Genomic DNA, 19,672 nt, shown 5'->3' on the forward strand with positions numbered 1-19,672 from the left:
GGTTAACTCAAGACAGAAATATCGACTGTGTTTGTCAGAACTGTAAAGGGTTTTTTTAAAACATGTAAGTTTCAAGCAGCAGCAGATAAAGCTTCCAAAATAGAGGTTCAATACAAACAGCCCCCAAGACTCTTGACAGTTTTCCAAAATTTCTGGGCATTTTCTTCTTAACAGCAAGCTCCTTTCCATAATGTACCACTCTCTCTCTTAGTCATCACCTTAGTGACCATATCTTAGTCATCCTCTCACCAAAACTAACATGGTGCAATCCACTTACTGTAGTGCCTTGCTACTGTCCCTGCAAGTACACTGTGGATTATCAGGTCTGCCAGAATTCTTGTCATTTCCAAAACCTCTGCATGCTCCTCTTTCCAAGCAAATGCCTTCATAACATCATATGAGTGTTATATTGGTTGTGGTGCCTACACAGAGGATCCTCATATTACGATTCTTGTAATACTAAGGCTCGTGGTATCCTCACATGGCAATGAAAAGTATTCTGAAGACAAAATTGTTACTACAATAGATCTTATAAAATGAACTGCATCTCTTAAAGCTTGTTCATAGCCTACCATTGGTTTGCTTAGAAAAAATATCCCTCAAATATCCATCTGTCCCAGAAAGGTTAAAACAGACTGCAGAATCTGGTTCCATGTGTGATAGCTGCTGCTCTGAACTGACTTTCAATGTTACCAAAAGAACAATGACTTTTGTTAGCTTTATTCAAGAATGGTCTTTTTTCATGCTCTTTCACAATTTTGTCATCTGTGAGATGACAGTAAGAGCTGTGCATGAGCCAGTACAAATGAAGCAGTATTCATGTGTTTTCTCTTTTTTACAGCTTTTAAGAATACTGGCAGAAAATGATGGAATCTTCAAGTTTTATTTTTCTTAGTTTCTAATGAAAAAAGAATTCAAATTGTATGCAGTGCTGCATTGACATAAGAATTGGACACTCTACTGAGTCATATCCTTCAGATCCAATGCATTTTATGGATTTTATTCAATACATTAAAAGCAGACTGTACGAGAGTGAGTCCTAGAGAAAGCAGCAGATACAAGGAGAAAAACCTAATCCCTAAGCTCTGTGTTAAAAGCTGCATGACTTATGTTTTTGAATGAAAACTTGTGTCTGGAGCATTCTGCAGTGAACTAAATTCTCCGCTGTGGTAGTGATACCTGAAGTAGCAGTTCCCCATTTCCTTTTTGTGGAATACAGGGACAAGACAGCCTATTATGGCAGTATTACAAGAACCTTGATTGGAAAGGTGTTAGGGTGACCCAACCCACTGAGGAAGTTCTCTCTTGTCATGCACAGTGGCACTTTGTGATGCTTGAGGATGCTTGAGGTGGTGAGAAAAGGGGTTAAGGAGAGCTGAATCATCACTTGATGTAGGTGCCTTGTCTTTCTTCAGAGGGCAGGTGACAAAGCTGGGTTTGGTTTTGGGGTGTTGGGTGGGTTTCTTTCTTCTTTTTTTTTTTTTTTTTTTTTTTTTTTTTCCCCTCTTTTAATTCTAACGGTGTTTTCTGGTTCTGCTTGGGCACCACAGAAAATCCCTCTCTTGATGACCTCAAGATCACCAGTAGCTGCCAGTATTGCTTGAACACCATTGCAAAGTTCCTCTTTCTCTGTCAATATGAGGACAGAAAGCAATCCAGCTCCAGATACTTGGTACAGGGACTTTGAGCTCCAAGCGATGTTTCCATATCCAAGAACACTGTTTAAGGACTGTTAGGCAAAAATGGCTTCTTTCTCCTCAAAGCTACCCCTATTTACAGCACATTTTTAGCAGTCATAGAAGATGCAAAGAAGGCCTTATACCAAAGGCTGTTTCACTGGATATCTAGACAAATTCTAATGTAGACTAAGTAAAATAAACACAGAATTATTTGTAAAAAATATTTTAGAGAAGATAAACTTGGTTAAGTATCATCCCATCCAATTGAATTTAAAATACTCAGTCAAAGATTAGTGAAAATGAATCCCTCTAAAGAATCAAATTACTTGCTAGAACAACTATCAAATTGCCATTTTTATAACCAATAACGTATTAGGATAGACTCAATTTGCCTTTTCCTCCAGTGTACTTTATTTATAAGTATTTTCTTAGTTTTGGTGTAAGTTCATCTGAGTTCATAATGCACAGAGATTTTCAGATGTCACTGCCTCTTGGTGTGGTAATCCCAAGTAAATTCCTTCTTCAGATTTTCAGCAATGAATACACTAGATCTAGAGTTGGGTTTTATACTGTTTTTTACGAAATATTCTTTGCAACAGATGTTTAATTAAAGGCTGCTAGACAACTTAAACTTCTCAGAAGAATACAAATAAAAGCTGTTAATGAAGTAAATATCTGTTTAATTTACAAACATCAGTAGCATTACTGATATCAGTCCAAATATGACAAAGCACACTGCATTACACATGTACATCTAACTTTTTTTGTAAAAAAAATAATAAAATAAAATTGAAAAAACATCTGCATTTTTACAGGGTACCCTGGGTTTTACTGAAAGAAGAACACAACCCACTATTGATTACCAATTCTACATTATAATTTAGCAGCAACATGTTAACATGGGGAACATTAGGGCAGTAAAGTAGTTTTATTATTTGGGGAAAATCACAGTTTTTGATAGCACAGCCTTTTTTCTTTTTTATAAAAAAGGTAAAGAGCTCCATGGGAATATTAATTTATAAAGATCTATCTTCTAATATCATTTTCTACACGCCATCTTATTTTCTGTAAGTACTGTATATAGGGAAAATTAACTTCTCTACAATTGCCATCTAGTGTAAAGACATTTTCTGTCATATATTACAGGTTCTTGGAAGGTGTCCTGAATATCTGCTATACGTGAAACTGCAAATTGTCACCACTTTCTATTCAGTGACACCAAGTGGTCAGATTCTAAGGAAAAGTAAAAGGGAACGGAAAGATAAAAACAGACTGAAAACATTTACCCCAAGACGACATGCTACCGTTAGTTCTATTGCAAAAAAAATCCTGATTTTTAAGTCCTTTAAAAAAAATTACAAAAATACTGGGACAAATATAAATTAATATATATTAAAGCATTGAAAAACAGTAAAAGGGGTGGCCTAAAAGGGTTAAGTACAATGTACTTTGATACAATAAATATTTCTCAATGAAACCCAATACTGTATAGAGTTGTTTAGAACTCATAGAAACAGAAATCCATATTATTACTAATTTATCCATCAATAATCTATTTTATCATCCCCAGAACATTTATATTACAAAAAATTAATACTGTAAAAGGGAAGATAAACAATTTTTTATGCTTCTTTTGCTAACATGCTGACATAAAAGTACACATCATAAGGAGATTTCAGGATTATAGTATATTCTTGTATCTCCCATTTCCCATTCATTAAATGAGACTCCATCTTCTCAAGATGCTTAATAATTCCAAAAGACAAAATGTGTTTCAAGCAATTATTATTTCTGTATAATCTGATTCTTTTTTCTCATAAAACTTCCTCATCCATAGGTAAGTGACTGGTATGGCCTGTCAAGACAATAAAATAGACTGATACGAAAGTGAAAAAACAAGCCTTGTGTTCTGGTCAGTATTTCATCTCTGAGATGTTAAGTTGAAAGTCACATGTGTATAGTGTCAGTGTATCTTCAGCATGTTATAAAGAAGAATCCATGTTAAAAGCAGTTAAAGTTTCCCATCTCTGCTGCAATGTTACCAGGTCTTTTTTTTTTTCTTCAAAGCTCCTCTTGGGTATGAGAAGTCTCAGTTCAAGCACTTGAATCTTTTTTTCAATGAAGAAAAAGTCTTTATTCTCATAATAAAAATAAGTCTGTTCTGTATTTTACAATATATTTCAAATATTTCCACTATGAAGCATTAATTAGTCCGACACGGTCAATAAGTATACAACATTTTCAAAAGACAAGTGTGACAGGGACACTTAGGAGGGACAACTTGTACAGCCACACTTCACCACTTTTTCAACCTCGTCCACAAATGACGACCCGTCAGTGCATTCGAAGGAGTATTTCCGTCTCTTGCTCCGTAGTGGCCCACAGCACTGCCCGGCTGAGCACCCGCCTTTACATTCTAGTCTCGATACCTTCTTGGTCGTCTGGCACGCAGCATACCCTTGCTGCTTTTGGTAGTAATCTCGGACTCGTTCCCCTCGACAAGAGATTTCTGCACAAAACAACATTTAAAATAAGAGATACAATTTTGAGACATGGGTCAAAGAATGTGCAACACAGGAAAATGCTGTGTTACTATTTGCAGTTGGGGTTGATATTTTAAAGTTTGACTCAGACTGTATATTGGAAACTAGTGCTTCTACCAAATGTAAGTTGATTAATGCTGGGTTTCATTCCCTATACCTCCTATTTTCGGTAAAGCTTATATTATGTATATGTAAACCATAAATACGAAGCTATTACAATGACAAGAAAATTGGAAGCTTAAATCTTTTCCTCTTTTATAAAAATACACATCTTCTGTTCCTACACTGCTTGCAGCTGGTTCTGTTTACCACAGGGAAATGTTTCAGAGAGCATGCAATTTAATTTATTAGACCTGGAGTTTAATATTATTCAAACTCTTATTTAATATAAGTTACATTCCGCTAACTTCATAAATTACTGAGGTATAAAGCCAGCTAAAAATGAGACATCTGTTAAAAGTTCTACAACCATATTCTTCTATTCACATCTATGTACAATACAAAATAAATGCCATCTGGGGTAAGGGAAAGAGAGGGAGAGGGAGAGCTTTGATAGACAAAGGAAAAAGAAAAAGGTAGGGGGAAAAGTCATCCTGTTTTCATCCATCTCACCTGCATAATTCGCTGTGATAAATCAGTTGAAGCTGAGAGGTCAAAAGTAGAGTTTGTGATAAAACTAGGAGCAGAATCATTGGATTTGGCTTCTCAGTTGCAGAAGGTAGAGAAACAATAAATACAGAAAGATACAGCAGGTAAAAGGTAATAGTTAAATATAGTAAAAATGTGTTTCTGAATAAAGGCAAAAAAAAAAGAAATGTTTTCACGGCAAAACATTTGATGAAAAAATCCTCAAAATGTAAACAAATTCATGGGAAAAGCTTGATTTTTCTCTCATCAAGATAAATTCTTATGGTACAAAAAAAAGCAACAAATGTGTGTGTTGTGGAAAAAAAAAATTGGTCATGTTTTTGGCTGTTCATGTGCTTGGCTGTTCATGTTTTACTAAAAAGGCCTATTTTCTAAGACCACAACAACGTTAATTAATTTTTTTACCTTTATCACAACTGTCCCCCGTGTATCCGCTGCCGCATTCGCAATATGCTTTCCCAAGTCCTGAAAGCCTACATTTGCCATGTTTACACCTGATGGATTGGCAGGGGTTAAACAGCATTTCCTCTTCATCACAGAGGACTCCCCCATGTCCCTGCAGGCATTTACAACTGTATGAAAATGCATTGATCGGCAAGCAGGTACCATGCACACATCTACAGGGGAAACAAGCCCAAGAGAATAAAAATAAATTATTCATCAAAGTTCAGGCCAAGCAACATTAACTACAAATACTTTGGACTGTACTCAGGAGAAATTGCTTTTGTTTCTAATGGACTTTTTCAGTGAGATGCAGTGAAGTGGTTTATAATTGGTATGCAGGTTTACACAAAATAAGCTGCAGTACAGAACTCTCTCTCACCAGAAAATAGCCACTGTAGATGTGTTATGGAAAAATTTTACAAGCCACAGTTACTAAAAACAACATTTCCTGTCTACCTAAATTTTAAGCATGCTTTTGAGAACACAGCAAAATCAAGCCAAAGAAAAAAGAAACTCACCTGAAATTCTGGTTCACGTATCATTTAAAAGGAACTCCATATTGTCACTCATGAAATATGGGGCTCCCAGCACAAAGACAGGTCAGGCCCTTCCTAACAGAAACTATTTTGACTCAAGAAATGGTAGTATCAAGCTGAACATGTGCTTTCCCTTCAAATACATTAGTCTGCATTGCCAACTGCCAGTAGCAGGGTCTTGTATGAGGCAGGTCTGTGCTTCACTGCAAGGCAATAGCACTCACCCAGAATTCATACCAAACCTCACATTAGAGGAGACTGTGCATTATCAAGTCTCACCCAAAGTGATTAAAGTAGCTAATCTCCCAGTTGAGCTTTGATAAACGTTTGTGGCAGGCTCAAACCTTGTTAGACAAAAAAAAAAGTGAGTTAAGCTGCATCTGCTAAGTTCTGATGTATAGTGGTATGGGAACACACAGCTGGTCTTACTTCTCTTTGAGAGAGAAGTGGTGCTTCCCAAAAGGAGGATGCTTAATTACCTGTTCATAGGTGTAATTCTAGGGGATTTCATCTTCAAAACATCGCCAATGACTCAGAATAAAATTACTTCCCTTTCCTCATTTTTTAGCACAGGGTTGATAACTTCCTTCCAAAAAAGAATGTTATTCTCTTTAAGTGTTGTTTCCATAGAAAAATTTCTATCTACATACAGTTTCCTAGGGAGATCACAGTGAATATTCCTGTGTGTGGAGGAATGCAATCCTGACATACAAGTCACCCTTCCTGATGTTTCTCCTCTCTAATATTTTTCCTCTCTATAGTGTAAGCTTCTTGAGCTCGCAACCTCCTTAGTATGCTATGTATGCCACCTAAATAAATGCAAATCTTTAGATATAAAGATCATATAAAAATCCCATTTGATCTAAAATAAAATCATTTGTTTCAATTTGAAGATAGCAAAAATTCATCTAAAATTGTATGATGTTGTAAAAGAAGAATTCTGTTAAGAACAACATCTCATTTTGAAATTTTTAAGATAACATAGCCAGTTTGGGATTAAAACCTGCAAATATAAAACTAATAGGTTAAGCACTTCCAACTTCTCTATTAGTCTGTATATTGAATCAACTATATTCTCTACAAAAATTAAAAATTGTTCCTGTGGTTGAAGTCTGATATTCCAAGACTGTTATTAAGCATTCAAAATTGAAGGCATAGACAGTATCACAGGGCAGATAGCTTTTGTTTAGTTTTCATTATGTTCAGCATTTGATCTTTTCACCATTTATAAAACATCCACTTTTAGGACATCTGATCTACAAAGTTACTCATGTGGCACTGACATCCTGTCATACTCTATACAGGCTTTAGATATCAAAGCAATCTGTGTCAAGATCAAGTCAAAGTTTTGCTTTGACTTAGAAGATGATTAAATTTTAGCTAATGCCAACTCCCATACTTTTGTTTCCACCTGCTCTTTGAAGCTCTAAATTTCATCTTCAGACTGTACTGAAAGGAACATCAAGCTAAGTGCAAACTCTTGGGCACAGTTTCATCTCATCTAATTTTAGGTACCTGTGTCAGGCACTCAAGTTAGATGTATAATTGCCATAAGCTCCAGACACAGTCATGGAGAGAAATGAGCTTACCCAGCGGGTGATTAGTCAACTTGAGGTCTAATTTATTCTTTTGAAATGGGCTTATTCCTTTACTGACTAGAGAACAAACTTTGGTCACTATATTTTGAATTCAAACGCCTAGATGTAGGTAAAATAAATCTATCTCAAGCCTTTTCATGATGTGCAGGGATCTCCAAAAGATCATCTACATTTTTGAAACAGAGATCACAGTGAGAATTCTGTTGCTCAGATAAAGCAGCATGTCAAACTGTATTAGATGGATAAAACACATCTATTCAATAGACAATTTAGAGATGAATCAAGAAATAAAGAATTAAAATCCACAGGAACTAAAGAACAACAAAGCCCTCCTCCACTCAAAATAATTTTGGTTTGGCTTTCTGTCTTAAAAGCTCACAGCACTGTATACAGCTGAACCAAACCCAGTACTTTTCAAGAGCAAACAAAATATTAATGCTGTGCTCCCTTGCTTTTATCTTTGATCCTGCCTACATCTGATACTGAGAACTTGTAATTTGCTGCAAAAACCACTTAGTTTGGGTGCTAATGTGCACAGTTATAAGAACCTTTGAAGAATCTAGTATTTCAAGGACAGTTGAAAGAAATTCTTTGGCTTTTCTTATAGTAGAACTTGTGGTTACAGTTTGATGTTATTTTTTAATCCTAAAGTATAGAAGTATAAAGTCACCCTTGTATTTTTTAACCTGCTGTGACTACCTTTCTTTAAAGTTAAAAAGAGAAAGAGGACAGGGTAAGTAAAAGACCAATAAACAATGAAATGGTATAATGACATCCTTCAAATCCTGACTGCTCTAGCTCTAGGAAAAGTTCAAAACTTAATGGCACTGAAGGAGTCTATAACCCATATAAAGAAAACTGCATTATAAAGCATGCTTACTGCTGTATAAAGATTTAAAGTGTCAGACACTCCACACACTATGTGAAAAGATTATTTAAACATCATTTTATATGGGAGTTGAAAATCATCTTATTAGAATCTCTTAGCCAACTGAGGCCACTGGTCCTTAAAAGTCAAAAATTACATAGGTAAATGCTGCACTGAAAAAGCGGCAGCCAAAAGATCCAAGCAGGCTTACTTTACCAAAAAAAAGAGATATTTGCCAAGCTGTAATGAGTACAGTGGTAATGACAAACAGAATGACATCTTGTTGCCTAAGATCAATAAATACAGAAGAATTTTGAACTTCTGAAGTTTCTGATCTTCTTGTGCTGGGAGTCCATGAACCCAAATTGAATCTGTCTCTACAGCAAATTTAAAAGATCAATACTGTCATATACACAATTATGCCCAACTTCTTCTCTCTCCACACATTTATATACATGAATCTCTCTACAGACATATATAAAATGTCTAAACTAAAATTTTCTGCTCAAATCAAGTAAATAGAATTAACACACTCAGACTTAAACAGAAGTTCACCATAAAGATCGAAATCTATTTTCCTGCTAAAACCTGGGGTACTCTGAAAATAAAAAATATTAGATATATCCATTTTGTAATTTTTTAAAACACAGTAGAGAATATTAATAATAATAATAATAATAATAATAGTATTATCTTCCTCTATACAATTGAAAATAAGCAAATAGGTTTTTTTTTTTCCCATTTGCAACTTCTTCAAAATTATTTTTGTGCCAAGGATCATATCCACAGTTGCATCAGTGCATCTCATTACAAAAGAAGCCCATTCAGAAGTATGTAAGAGAACCTCCCAGGCTTTAGGCAGAACTTCAGTGAGATGTGTGAATCTGTTCCTCTAAACTGGGGACTTTTCCTCATTAGGTTTATGGAAAGAATATATACTAAACCTGGATGCTATTTTCACTTTTCCATGCTCAGTTTATGTTGCTTCTTGCAAGTGTGAACTTTTATGAAAAAAATATACATAACAGGAGACTTATATACATATTATACTACTGCTCTTTCTTGAGGAAGGACATACTTATTTCCAAGACATGGGTCGTTAGTTTGTTGATCACAGAGAGGTCCGGTCCATCCTCCTTCGCACTCACAGGAAAAGCCTGACTGGCTGGTAGCATGGCATGTTCCATGCACACAAACTTTCTTATGACAAGGCTCACAACCTGGCAGAATTCCCACTTGCAGTGGCACATTTCTGAAGTCCTGGAGTTCACTGTTGATATATAGATTACGGATGCAGCCATGGAAGCTAGTGCCATTCTGCCCTGGGGACTGGCGTAAAGCTGCTATGTTATTTTTCACAGGCATGCCTAGGAAATTAATAAAAGCAAATAATCAGCGTAATAATCTCACAATTTTCTATACCCTTTTTTAAAATTTTTAAAACACTTCTAAAGGACTGCTTCTTCTTAATTAATTATTCTTAGCTATTCAGACTAGAACCATGAACAAGAATCTAATTTTTGGAAATTTTCCTGGTTCTCAAGCATGTGTGTAAGCCAGCTCCGAACCTGTAAGTCTCTAAGTCACACTTAAGAGATGTATATAAGACTTCATCATACAGGAAGCTCAGAACTGTGAAAAGGTCAGCTCTGCCTGGTTTTGACCTAGTGCTTTTAAGCCCAGGATAGCACATAGTTTCTGAATCCCAGAAAAACAAAAGTTGTTGAAATTTAGCAGCTGATACGTCATTTTTTGTAAGCTAAGATACTCAAATCCAGAAAAATTTAGTAGGACCAGCTCATCAAAATGGGGCTGGCATACACATTTTAAATGTGAAGTTTTGCTATGGAAAATTTCTTGGAAAGGACAGGTTGAGGTTCCAAAACTAAAAATACTTTTGTTTAGCATGTCTCAAAAACAGATTAATGAAATAAAACTGAAAGCCATCCACAGTTTGATATTACAGTCTAAACCAGTCAATAATAACAATAATTCAATATCAAACTACTTATGTGTATAAACTTTTAGGTAATGCAAATGTCCACAATGTTGACCATTTTCAGAGTAATTCCTCTGTTACAGTCTATAATTGTAACAGGTGAAATTACAGCTGTAGGTGTATGTGATGCACTTATCCTGTTATGGCCATTCAAGAATAATTCAGAAGGAACATTACTATTAAACTTTTTCTTGTAAACATGGAAGTTTCTTCTACTCTACCCCCTGCTTTTCTTTTTTCTTTTAACTTATTGCCAACATATTAACCCATAGTAGGTAGTCCTTAAGCTGCTATTTTCTAAAAATGAATACACAAATGCCTAAATGAATCCCAAGACTCACGAGTAAAGGAAATCAAAGAGCACTGAGCACATTAAAAAGGATCTGTTCACCTGAAAATAAATATTCTTATTAGCTGCATAGGTTTATTCCTAGACAAAATCAACAATTTTCATTCTGGTACTTAGATAATGACAAGAAAGCAGCAATGTTCTGCATAGTTGCTCCTTAATCATGTAAACTGATACTTCTTATAATTTTCTGTATTACTCTGAATAGTTAAGAGTCATGCAGAAATGCTTTGCAACCTAATGAAGTAGACATGCCTTTCATTTAGAGGTTATTGTAATTTCATTTGTGCTAGGCTTCAGTGATTATAGAAATGAACAATATTGTATTCATATTGTTGAAGAGCCTAATCTTCTTTGATCTTATCAGTTAAGTAAGTGTATTGGGTTTGTGTGGCCAGGCTTTGGGTAGTGGGGGGGCTACAGGGGTGGCTTCTGTGAGAAGCTGCCAGAAGTGTCTCCCATGTCTGAGAGCACCAATGCCAGCTGCCTCTAGGATGGACCCATCAAGTCTGCCAAGGCCAAGCCAGTCAGTGATGGTAGCAATAGCTATGTGATAAGATATCTAAAGAGGAAAAAACCCCAAAAGAGTAATTGCGCAGATGTGACCAGAGAGGAGTGAGAACACTGTCAGAGGAACAGCTCTGCAGACACTGAGGTCAGAGAAGCAGGAGGGGGAGGAGGTGCTCCAGGCACTGGAGCTGAGATTCCCTTGCAGCCTGTGGTGCAGCCCAGTGTGGAGCAGCTGGGCCCTTGAAGCCCATGGATGTTCACAGGGCAGTAGAGATCCACCTGCAGCACATGGAGGAGCCTCATGCCAGAGCAGGTGGATGGATGCTCGAGAGAAGACTGTGACCCCATCGGAAGCCTGCGCTGGAGCAGGCTCCTGGCAGGACCTGCGGAACTGTGGAGAGAGGAGCCCACACTGGAGCAGGTTTTCTTGGGACTTGTGACCCTGTGCGGGACCCACGCTGGAGCAGTTTGTGGAGAACCGTCTCCCATGGGAAGGACCCCACACTGGGAGAGGTGAAGGACTCCTTTCCCTTAGGAGGAAGCAATGGCAGAAAGAATGTGATGAGCTCACCATAACCCATATTCCCCACCTACCTGCATTGCTTACAGGAAGGAGATAGAGAATCGGGGGAGAAGTTGTTAAGCCTGGGAAGGAGGGAAGGGTGGGGGGAAAGTATCTTTAATAAGTGTTTTACCTGTCCTTATCCTACTGTGATTTGGACTGGAAATACATTAAATTAATTTCTTCAAGTTGAGTGTGTTTTGCCACATCAGTAAACGATAGAGGATCTCTCCCTGTCCACATCTCAACTCATGAGCTTTCATTATATTTTCTCTCCCCTGTCCAGTTGTGGAGGGGGATGGTAGAGTGGTTTTGATGGGCACCTGGCACCCAGCCAGGGTCAAATGTTAAAAAAGGCTTTGAAGTATTATATTAAAGGACTCAGACTGCAAACGATCATGAGTTTCCATTTCCTCACACCTACTCACCCACCATATTCTCAAACCAGGGACAGGGCAGAGTCACCAAGGTCCCTTCACCCTGTTGTCTCCCTTGAAAGCCACACTCAGCTAACGTTCATGGAAAAGGCTTGAAGTATCTCAGCAGAATAGATGCACTGAACTTATTCTTTGTAAAAATAAAAGGTGTATAAATCTAAGCACACCAATGCAATGCTGAACTAGATGTTATACTTGAAAGTGTCAGGAAACTTAGGTGTGATTTCTGGGAAACATATAAGCATGTATGTATGATACCAGATAATAGGCGGTATATCACACATCATTCAGAAAAACTTTTGTCTACATTCTCTAATAAGGAAGATGTTTGGAAACACAATGCAAACATATGCACAAGCTTTCAGCCTATACACTTTTGCTTCTTCTAGCAAGCTAACAAATGTCAGAAGGCCAAAGTGTGTAAAACCTGCTTATATTCTTTAGCAATATTTCTTAGATAATTTTTATATAAAGATTCTTTGCCAGTTAGGAAAGAACTGTGATAGAAACAATACAGACAAATATCTCAGATCTATTTTTGGCAAGGTAAGAGTGTAGTTCCCACCCCCTTTTAAGCTTTTGGAGACTGAACCAGACTATGGGTAAACTGCTGTTCAAGGAGGCAAATGGGAAGAACCTCTCCTAAATAACAGTCACACAGTAAAACTATCAAAACAAGTATCTTATTCTAGAAGCTGCCAGAACAGAGCAGGCACAAATGAGAAGCAGCTGATAGTCTACCTGTCTCAGAAATAGGGACATCCATGAAAGAAGGTGCCACTCTCAACTAGTAAAATATGCTCTAATTTCTGAGAGAAGGATGTGAAGTATCAGTGATGTCTGTGACTCCTTTGAAGAATTTTTGAGAAGAAACAGATTGTCCCTTAAGAAATCTTACAAAAGCCATGCACTTTCAATATGTTTTACTGAAATTTGTTACAGAAAGACTGAAAATATGAAGAACGTGTATTTCTGACCACACAAAAGAGCCATATACTTGGAAAGGTAAAAAAACCCCAAAAGGTATAAATTGATTATCTCACTTTTGGTAAAAATAATGTTAAATTATCCCTTTCAAACCAAGCTAAATATTGTGACCCAAGAGTAACATTAAAAAAAAAAAAGAAGTAGGGGGAAGGCAGGAAGAGATGGAACGAGAGGGAATGAGAGCACACACTGTACAAGGGCTTGCTGTCAAGTCTGAATTTCATCCTGCCAACTGAGGTGATGCTTATCAGAAATGCCATTTTAGCAGGAAAGTGGTAAGAGTAAGTGTAAGTTACATGATGATATAGGTGTCAAACTAAGACTTTGGCAAAGATAAAAATACTGCATAAAATCCTAGTGAGAATTTAAGTTCTTAACTGATGGAAATGTGTGATAAATTCTCTAAAAAAATCTAGATATAGTTGGATAAGAAAAAAATTATTGAATCTCAAAAAGATGGGTAGTATAAAGATACAAGAGTGAAAATTACCATCTTGAGAATTTTAAAAAAATCATAATTACATAAATTAGATAAAGAAGAGGAAAGCTTGAGAGCTGAACATCAACCTATTTGGTTCTTTTATTTTATTATCATGTTCTTCTATGACTGGTTTTCATGTTTTTTTGAATCAACATTTTCTATGCAGCAGAAAATTGTCTGTTTGGAGCCCAAATGTGAAGAATTATAATAGAATAAATGCGGGACCTCCCTAAAGAGCATGCACTAGAATGCAAATGACTGCTGCTCTTAGGTATCAAACCACTCAAGGAAAAGATTATTTCCAAAAGTTATTCTTCCGATACTTGAAGATGACGATGCAGATTGGTAGGGTTCTCCCAGTGGAGGCACAGATCTGCAGGGTGAAGAAGCAAGGAAGAGAACCATATGTCACAAATCAACATCGCCGTGTTAAGAATGTGCCCAGAATAAATGTTTACAGTTGGCAGGCTGGCCTCATTTCATCAAAAGGTGCTTAGAACAGACAGGAGGATTATTGTTCTGCACTAAGCTCAGATTTCAAGTAGTACAACTGGCCTCAGCAGTCATTAGACAAACTAATGTTGACAATACATGTAAGCAAGCACACAGTGTCTTATCAGAGTCTAGGACCCCTTCTTGCAAATGTGGCGTAGGACACTGTGAACAACAGAAGTGATACACAGGAAAAAATGCAATGTGCTTCTACAGGGCAATCCTCATTTGAAGGCATCAGTACCTCACACAAATGGACTACTGATAGCATAATTTTTTGCAAGGAGGCAAGATGCTTAAGTCTAAAAAGTTATTCTCAGGCATAAAAGAATTAGGCAAAATGAAAAAGAAAGTATTCTTTTTATAGAAAGATCAGAAGGAGACTCCTTACATGCCTCTTGTAGGAGTATAAGGTTAAACTCAGAACACGAAAATTTGTAGAATTTAAGCAGTATTTAAAAACCATGCTGAATCTCTGATCACAAAGAACTTTGACTTGCTACCATGTGAGGAGGCACAAAGTGTGGGCTGAATTTTCTTTTACCTAGATTGCACAGGCCATCAGAAATCCAACAGGAACTGCTAGTTAAAACAATGTGTTTGAACTCAGAGTTCTACAGAGTAAATTGCATCAAATGATCAGAATTTTTCAAATACTTTAGCTGCACAATTTAAATGAACAATTAAAAAAAAAATTATTTTTTCTCAAACGAAACAAAAACCAGGCCCTGACAAATACAGTGAGGTAACTGTCCAGTTGGTTCCCTTACCTAGTGTCCTAACTCCTATCAGCCCTAAGCAATAAGATCTCCGGACATAAATCATACTTCGTGACATTATACACTGCTTTCATTTCCTGCAGATACCAGTACAGGGAAATAGAAATGTAAACCGAGCAAAACAGAATGCTACCATTCTACACTTTCTAAATATGCATTACTAAATCTTCATGCAGTTAAACAATGTTAAGCACACTTCTTCAGTATAATAAAAGATTAAATAACAGTAGAAAATGACAAGATTTTATAGTCATAAAAAATAAACACAATTATAAAAAAGCAACAGGTTCAGTTTGAGGACAATATTTCTTAAAATTGAAACTATTTACATTAACTGACGAAGTTTCATTGTAAGGTGTTATGTCAATGAATGAGTCTCTTACCATGTGTTTCTTAAAGCATGCTACCAGAGTAAATTGTCCATAATATCTCTAGTAAGAAGCAGTAAGATCCTCTTACCTCCCACATACAGCGGAGAATCAAAATTCAGAGTGGATTGCTTGGACAAATTGGTAATTATCTTGGGACTTCCTCCATCAATAGATAAAGATAGAATCTGATCCATAGCTAGTAGCTCCACAATGTGGAAATTGCCATCATTAATTGTTTCCACACTGCAAAATAAACATTAATATTAAACAGGTTGACGGTCTGGTTAGAACAGTTTTTTATCTTCTTCCCCTTTAAGAGTCAATACAGTTTCAGAACAGAACTTCTAGGAGTGCATTCTCCTGAACATTACATTTGAGGCAAAGACATGCATGTATGCTTAAAAGCCAACACAATGTAACATCCCTTCTTCTGCACTAATGATGACAGGGCTGGAATGCTTTTTCTATGAAGACAGGCTGAGGGAGCTGCGGTTGTTTGTTCAGCCTGAGAAGAGAAGGCTCCGGGGAGACCTTAACAGCAGCTTTTCAATATTGAAAGGGGGCTTATAAGAAAGATGGGGAGAGATTTTTTACCAGGGCCTATGGTAACAGGACACAGGCTGTTTTAAACCGAGAGAGGGTAGATATAGATCAGATAGACTCTACTAAGTAAAAGAAGTGACATAAAGAAAAATTTCTTTAATATGAGGGTGGGTTAACATGAAACAGAGAATTTGTGGACCTGTTATTGGAAATGCTCAGGATCAGGTTGGATGGGGCTTTGTACAACTTAATCTAGTGGAAGTTGTCCCTGTCCATAACAAAGAAAGTGGAACTAGGTGATTGTTAAAGGTCCCTTCAACCTTAACCATTATGTGATTCTAATGTTACTTCAAGATCATATGTGCATGCAAGTCTGCGTGTATCCTACATTTTGCAGAGTATTGGGTTTACATATCTTGCTTGCAAGTATGAAGGCCTGAGTCAACTCCAGTGATACATAAATCTACTATTTCATGGAATATGGAACTGCATCTAACTTTAGTCCTGCCAGACAAAATCACACCATTGGTGCAGACAGATCCACTGACACTTGCAATAAAGTTGTTATCTTTACTGGGCGTGGTTATTTGTGTTCAGCTTCTGGCTAGTACAGCGAGTATGAATATTGTATTCTTTTTCTTTTTCTCGTCTACATACACCATTTCCTTCTGCTTACTAACAAGATATGAACTCACTAGCAGGAAAATGCCTGAAGGTTGTCAAGGTGAAAATGCTTGTTTCAAGCACGGGTGCTTACCCTGCATAAGGACAAGCCTACTCACGTTACTAGGCACAAGAAATGGCTGCGGGTGCTTATCAGCCTCAATATCTACGTAGCAAGTGCTTAAGTGCAGGAACTACTCTGCACTTGAACACAGTTTAAGTACATCAGAGAAAGAAGAATATCATTACTCAATTCTGGGACTGAATATATCATTGTACTTGCATAATTTGTAGTCCATTTTCCACTGGAGAAATAGAGCTGAATATATGCATGGAAGGTGTGAGCTGTAGTCCAGAGACCAGACATTAAAAGCATTCCCATGAAAGCCTTTATTTGTTTCAGGGCACCACCAAATAAGTGAACTTAAGCCATTGAAAAAAGTTATTTAAATGAACCAATTGTATGATAGCCTGAAATGGACTGAACAGTCACACAGTCAATCAGCTCCTCTCATTGAGAAAGCAGGATAGCTGAAAGGGATTAGGTTCCTAAATCTCAAGGCAAAAATCAAGCAAATTACCTTAAAACATCCTTTGTGATGTTTTAATTAACCTAACTGCTTTTGTCCTGGAACAGATCAGCAGCACACATGGTCATTCACAGCTGTGACACATTAAATACCTTCTTAGCCATTTATTACCAACTCTGTGAACAGCCTCTGCTCAACTGTGGATCAAAGATCTGTATGGTAGCATGCATGCTTTACATAAACCCAGCTCTATGTGAGAGTGCAAACACATGACAGAGCAAACACTAGCACAATAAACACTTTGTGGGAGCTGGCAGGAGGGGGACTACCAGTTTCCATGAGTGGAAAGGAAATGGTCAGGGCTCATCATTGCTAAAGAGCAAGATTTTTTCAAGGTACCAAGAGGTTTGTTTGCTTTGATCAAGCAATATAAAAGATGCCATGATTAAGTTACTTAACACATTTCAATGAATCCAGGCAAAAAAAAAAGTGCTAAAAAATCAAAGTGCATATAACTTCTTGACTTCAGGAAGCAGGAAACCCTAATATAATGTTCTTGTTTCAAGGAAACTTATTTTACAACTTCTCAACCTTTCACCCAACAGTATTTAAAAGAATAAGAGCAACACAGAAAATACATTTTTAGAGCAAGAGGTCATACCAGGGATATACAAACCATAATGTGTAAGGGGAATGTGTCTCTGATAAGATTATTAAAAGCCTCTGTTTTAAACTGTTTTACATGGTAAAAATTTACTGCACAAAGAGGAGCCCTCCTAGGTAAGGGTGGTTTAAATTGAAGGGGAAATAAACTCAAGGCATATCTGCGATATTTCCTGCCAATGCACTGACATTACTTCTAGCCCATTTCCCATTGGAGATACAAGAGTTGAATGCATAGATCGTAATGAAAAGCTGTAAGAGGAACTGATTTAAGGCTTCTGATACTCCGTAGAAGAATAACGATCTGGGAAGAAATACTCCCATATTTCCAATAAATATATGATGAAAACTAGTTTACAAAATGAAAAGGGGTTTTTTGTTTGTGTAAAAAACAGTTAACATTAAAAATGGATGCCTAGACAGAATAAAACACAAGTGAATCAAATTTTTCCAAATAACCATCTCCAATGAATGAATATTAATTATTGGTCTTGGCATCATCTCATCTTGTTTTACAGATTGACTGATGAATGCTTTTGGGATGATGGCTCTTTCAGCAGTCAGTTCCCATGAACTGGGAGGGAGGAAGGAAACAAAAGGGAGGGACTGAAGGAAGGACTGGAAACATTCCAGGAGACAGCTTTAATAGGCAACAAAGGTACAGAAAGACAATGAATGGATAAAAAGAAGTTAAAGACCTTAAAAAGGGCAGAAAATACCACAAAGATCCTAGGAGGGTAAAACCGTAAGAACTGGAAATGATGACGAGATTAGAGTAAAAGATCCTGTGCTACAACATACTGCTTTCTAGAACCTGAAATAGAGATTGAACAGTATGCCATTTGTAGAGCTATCACTAGATGCACATATATACCTATATACAAATGTGGAGATGTATATATGGCTTCCAAAATGGAATCATGAAATCACAGAATCTTTTAGGCTGGAAAAGACCTCTAAGATCATCAAGTCCAACAACAAAACCAGCACTGCTAAGTCCACCAAACAGTGTCCCTAAGCACCACATCTACACTTTTAAATACCTGCATGAATGGTGAGTACACCACTTCCCTGGGCAGCCTGTTCCAATGCTCGACAACCCTTTACATGATGAAATTTTTCTTAATATCCAATCTAAGTCTCTCCTGGTCCAACTTGAGGCCTTTTCCTCTTGTCCTATTGCTTGTTACTTGTGAGAAGAGTCTCACCTGGCTAAAATCCTCTTTCAGACAGTTGTAGAAAGAGATGAGGTATGCCATCAGCTTTTCCTCAACAGCAGGAGACTTCACTACAGTTGGACTATTACATGAAAGTTTTCAAATATCTCAGTAACTCACCATCACACTTATTTGAAATTAAATGGAGGTTAATAACAGTAACAACAGTAATAGAAACAAAAATAATAACACTAAAAGTGTGTATCTGCTTCACTAAACAGTGTCACTCTGTAACACGTCACTACATTTTCCATCCCTTTCTTCACTACACTTGCATTCTTCATATGCCACATAATTCAAAAGAGACAATCAACTATGTAGGTGAGATGCTTTTTATTATTTTGTAACAGTAACCTAAATGGGACTTTGTTAATGGGTCACTTTGTTATTAAGTCCTTACATGTTTATGTTTTTTTTTTTCCTGTGTGAGTACTGTTTTTCAATCCTTCTCTAGAAAACTATAATGGACAAGTGTGAATTACCAGTATTTATTATATTTCAATAATGCCAGAGAAAGCATTAAATTTGTGAGAAGGAAATATATGTTTTGAATGGGAAGAAGTATTCTGGATAGATTAAACAAATGGGAGCCAAAATAACTTGGAACTACATATGACCCTCATTCGTATTGCTTCTTATTCTCAGACAGATGTACCTATTGAAATAAAAATCAACAAAAATAATTAAACTCCTGAAAAAACAATCTAAACTTTTTGTTTAGCCCTAACCAAGATAGAAAATAAAAATAATACTATTTTCAATTGTAGAAACTT

General features: G+C 36.7%; 1 protein-coding gene across 19 annotated transcripts in view; it reads right to left on the reverse strand.

The window, feature by feature from the left end:
- Positions 1–2,338: 2,338 nt before the first annotated feature.
- Positions 2,339–19,672, reverse strand: part of SLIT2 (slit guidance ligand 2) — a 263,309-nt gene continuing 245,975 nt past the window's right edge. For 15 of the 19 annotated variants that reach the window (XM_039550987.1, XM_039550975.1, XM_039550983.1 and 12 more), the window contains 4 exons: positions 15,372–15,526; positions 9,395–9,683; positions 5,276–5,487; positions 2,339–4,188 (listed from right to left, as the gene is read on the reverse strand). In XM_039550987.1, the coding sequence (XP_039406921.1) occupies positions 3,947–4,188; positions 5,276–5,487; positions 9,395–9,683; positions 15,372–15,526 (898 nt within the window). In that variant the 3' untranslated portion in view covers positions 2,339–3,946. Of the gene's footprint in view, positions 4,189–4,834; positions 4,924–5,275; positions 5,488–9,394; positions 9,684–15,371; positions 15,527–16,170; positions 19,555–19,672 lie in introns of those variants that run through there. The other 4 variants (XM_039550992.1, XM_039550985.1, XM_039550993.1 and 1 more) reach the window with 4 other exon arrangements.

Source organism: Corvus cornix, chromosome 4 (assembly GCF_000738735.6).
Source record: "Corvus cornix cornix isolate S_Up_H32 chromosome 4, ASM73873v5, whole genome shotgun sequence".
In the NCBI taxonomy this organism is placed as follows: Eukaryota; Metazoa; Chordata; class Aves; order Passeriformes; family Corvidae; genus Corvus; species Corvus cornix.